Consider the following 4519-nt stretch of genomic DNA (forward strand, 5'->3'; position numbering starts at 1 on the left):
CGGTTCAGATGTTGGCATTGAATTACTGATAATAAAAATGTTGATTCTCAGGGGAAAATTACATAGATAATACAAAAGTTTGGAAACAGCTGGTGACTTTGTGCATCAAGCTGATTCCAAAGGTACATATTTATGACCTTACAATGCATGCAAATTGTGGATGAGAAACTTGTTCAGCATTCTTTTTTTCCTTTTTAAATATTATGCTTATGAAAATATCTATTTTCCTTTTGAACTATTATGCTCAGCTCCTAACTGCTTGTGTTACCAGCATTTATAGCCTCAAACAAAGCACAAACTGCTGTTGTGCTTGCTGCCTTTCCTTGAAGGCTGCTGCAGAAAGGCTCCTTTCTTCATTTTTGAACCCTGAGAGGACCATAAGGTGGAAGAGCTTGTAGTGATGTTGGATGGGGGTTTTGTTTTTTTGCTTTGTTAACGAAATGATTACCTGCCTATCGTATGTTTGATGGGATAGTTGTGGAAAATGTGTCAGTGCATGTGCACCTGAACATGTGTTCTTGGGTTATCTCTCATCATACCTGGATAAAGCATTTCTCTGGATTACTCTGGATAAAGAGCAGGTATTTGTCTGCATAGATGCTGCAGATTATTCAAGTATATTACCATTAATAGTGGAACTTCAGCTAAGGTGTTAAAGAGTATTCTTTCCCTTGGGTCTCCCGTTCTTTGATGCTCCCATGACATTTTGGGGGAAATTCAGAATATCCAGTCAGAAACATGTTTGCTAATTTCAGTAAGTTTGGGTGTGGATAGAAAGAAAACCTGTTTGTCCACATCAGTTTGTAGCAATTTGGGGTAAATGAATTGCATGCTTGTCTTGGGGAATAGCAGTAACTTTTGAGAACAAATTCCTTCATAACACATAATGTCAAGTCAAGACAGCAACCTCAAAATGTAACTACAGCAAAGAAGTTACAAATGCTGATTAAGGAGAATAAACTGGTCATAGTTCACAGGATCTTCCATTTTTTTTTTACTCTACTCTTCCCTGCCTTTTCCTCCTGCACTTGACATTCACTAAAGTGAACCTAATTCTCACAGTTTGCCTAAGTTTATGGAAGTGGTATTCACCTGCATGAAAAGCTGGCATATTATCACCCTTACAATCTAAAAGCTTGTAACGTGGAGATAGACACTAAGGATACTGCATCATTTATTTTTGGACAGACTGATTAAAACATGTCTAGTGGCTCTACTGAAAAATATCTGGTGGTAGCAGCTCTTCCTGTATAAAACTGTGGTTTTGGGTGTTTTTGATACTGGTAAGACTTGATTCTATTGTGTTAGCATAGCTGAGGTCACAGACTGGTCCTAATAATGGAGACTCTGTATGTGTATATGCCTGTTTATGTAAAACAAACAAACAAAAGGATCCAGTGAGCTGTTGCCCTTTGCTTTTATTTTTAGAAATGAAGGATTTGGTGAAAAGGATTGCTTGCCCCAGAATCCTACCGCCTTTGTATTTCCCTCAAGAGACATTCTTGTTTGTCTGGTCTAATAGTGCATCATTAGCCTAATATTTGAAAGATATTTTAGTATCTATTGACTTTTGAGAAACAATATCAGACCAAGTAATTTGTGAGGCTTAAATTTCATATGAGCCAGTTGCATCTAATCAGTTTTCCTTTGTTGCTTTTCATGTCTTAGCTTGGTGTGAAAATTGCCAAAGCTGCCGCTTGCCGCAACTTTGTAAAAGCCAAGCAAGAAGCAGAGGCTGCCCAAGAAGCTCAAAAGAAAAAGAAGCTTGCTTGGGGGTAAGTCATTTGAGTATGGAATTAAACATTTGTGGTTTCATTGGCACTAACTGTGTACAATACAATCTCAGTTAAATGTTTTCTTAGTTGAAATAGGCTTGTGCTAATCTTATTTGTTTAGTTTAACCTTGTTGGGTTTTGGTGGGCTTTTTTAGGAGTGTATCAGACTTAAGTAGAGAGGCTTTATCAGACGTAAAGTGGTGATTGTATGGCTATATTTGTCTTCATGTCTTTATAACAGTATTAAAAATAAGTTTATATTGTTGTTGTTGTTTTTAGGAATGACTTGGTTAAATACCTGAAACTCATAAACATGATTCCTAATGTGGGTTTTGTGCTCTGTTTCAGATTTGAAGCCAAGAAAAGATGGGAAACAAAAAGCAACATGGGCTACATGTAATCCATCCTGATTTCCCCAGGAGTCAAATACCTGTTGTTACTTGAAGAATTTTTGTGGGCAACTTATTAAATGTAAACATGAAACCCCCCAAAACAAAACACAAAAGCCTTATATTTATTTTAATGCTGTTAAACTGCACTATCTTGTTTTGGCACTCTCTTATAAATAATATAGCAAAAATACTATCTAAACATCAATACTGTGTTAAATACAGCATTTTTCTCCTAGATATGAAAGCTAAAGATAATGCATTTCAGAATGCATTTGGAGGCTGGTAGAGAACTCTCTGAAGTTGGAATAAAATCCTTGGTCCAAATGTATTTTGTGCTGTACTGCAGTTACAGTATGTGGGTATAAGGGGAGGGGCATGTTTGTTGCTGGACTTCACAGAAATGCAGTAAGTCCATCTTTTCTGCTTGAAAGCTGGGGGAAGACACTAAATAAAGACGAGCAAAACCAACCTATCTCTTTAAAACCAATGGCGTTTATAGCCAAAAAAATTCTCTGAAAAACTCCATCCTCCCTCTCCTGGAAGGATCCGGTACTATTGGGCATATCCTGGTGCCACGTTCTTCAGAATATTTCAATTTCCCATTTTTCTTTCCTTCCCAAGAACACGGGTTTCAAATGTCCCAGAGAAAAATATATAAATACATATCTTGGAAAAATACCTGAACTGTTATGCTGAACACTTCACTGCACCCAAGATACAAATGCAGATTTTACTTCAAGTCAAATGTTTTACAGATCAATTAGGATTTGAATGTTTATGTTATAAGATTATAACAAGAATTGATGATAATGTTTCTTCAAAATTGTTCTCAGTGAAAAGTAAGTACACATTCAAAACTAATAACTTTTCTCCCTGAAGCTCTTGCATATATGTTTAGTCACCACAACGCCTGGATTGAATTGGTAATGTAAATGTCAGTTACTGTTAACTGAGATTAATATGTTTCAGGCCAAAGGTATGGTATTAGTGTAATGGTGATTTACTGTGTAAGTACTTGGGGCTAAAACAACTTGCCAACAAATAGCAATTTGAAGTTTTACGGCAGCAGTTCGAAGAGTTCAGGTTTGCAGTCCAAGATGGTGCATTTTTTTTCATTAGCCCTTGGGATATTTGATTCTTTTTTTTAACATCATTTTTCTTTCACACAGATGAGAGTTTGCAATATGGTAATCTGCAGTTAGCTGTAATTAGTTATGATGACAGAGTTGAATACAATTGCCAGGACTGTAAATTGGGGGCTAAACAGGTTTCTGCAGTAAAACATCATAAATCTCACACTGTGGTTTGCAAACTACATTGCTTTGCAAACTTCAGTGTGGAAGGAAGCAAGTGCTATCTCTAGTGAAGTGAGTGTAAAGTTAAATTGCATTTTTGCATGCATAAACACACAGGTTACACCATGACCCTTCATCAGGATCTTCCTCAGTTCCAAATGTTCCTGTCCAGGAGTTCCAGGCACTCTGTCCATAATTTCGTGTATTTTTCAAGCAGCTGGAAGATGGGCATTAGATACAGTTGTCCTTTGTTATATACTGAAAAGTAGAACGACACTGATAATTAATGCCAAACACACCAGCAGCATTCCATTAAACTTTTTAAAGTATCATTTATTAAATATACTTTTTTTCAGTAATTGCTCTTAAGAGTAACAGTATTTGTCAAATCAAGATCTTGATCTAATTGCAGGGCTTGGTGTTCTTTGATATGAAAATGTGCTTTAACAGAAACCCAAGCCCTCAAAAAACAGCTATTGCCCAGCTACCTGTAATATTTTACACTTAACTAGTTTTATGTTAGGCCATTAATAATGGAACTGTTTAGGAAGCAGGCAGAATATTTGCATTGGGTTACTTTGATGAATTTAAAATCTGTCACATTTCAAACCTTTTTATCTACCTAAAGTATTTGCTTAAAATATTAGTTATTTCCAGAATTATACTATGTTCAAAAATATCTAACAGGGAAAATACAAAAGCCTAATATAGCTTTATAGAGTTTGTAAAAACGCATAAGAAATAAATGAATGCATAACTGTGTCTTTAATAATCATCTTCCTAAATTGCTGATCTGTTTTTGAATGTTTTGCATTCGTGACACTTTTTTTTTTTTTTTTAGTAGTTTTGGTCTGTGATGTAAATTTTGGCCAAACAAGTAAAAGTGCATTCTGAGACTTGACTCTTCCTGTTTAACAGTGTTAAACCAATCCAAATGCTTGTTTTAGGTAACTGAAAGCTTTTTAATCAGCTTAAATATATAATCTCCTACAGTGAACTAAATTTGAGATGTAATAATAATTCTTTTAGCAGATCAAAAGTTTGCAATATCTCCTTG

The 4519-nt window shown here is 35.5% G+C and overlaps 1 protein-coding gene across 2 annotated transcripts in view; it reads left to right on the forward strand.

Moving 5' to 3' along the window:
- The window catches only part of FAM204A (family with sequence similarity 204 member A), an 18089-nt gene extending 13858 nt beyond the window's left edge, over positions 1-4231 (forward strand). For both annotated transcript variants that reach the window (XM_008643186.2, XM_017746865.1), the window contains exons 7-8: positions 1669-1775; positions 2124-4231. In XM_008643186.2, coding sequence (XP_008641408.1) covers positions 1669-1775; positions 2124-2175 — 159 coding nt within the window. In that variant the 3' untranslated portion in view covers positions 2176-4231. The remainder of the gene's footprint in view (positions 1-1668; positions 1776-2123) is intronic.
- The last annotated feature ends 288 nt before the right edge of the window (positions 4232-4519 follow it).

Source organism: Corvus brachyrhynchos, unplaced genomic scaffold, assembly GCF_000691975.1.
Source record: "Corvus brachyrhynchos isolate BGI_N302 unplaced genomic scaffold, ASM69197v1 scaffold319, whole genome shotgun sequence".
NCBI classification, from domain to species: Eukaryota; Metazoa; Chordata; class Aves; order Passeriformes; family Corvidae; genus Corvus; species Corvus brachyrhynchos.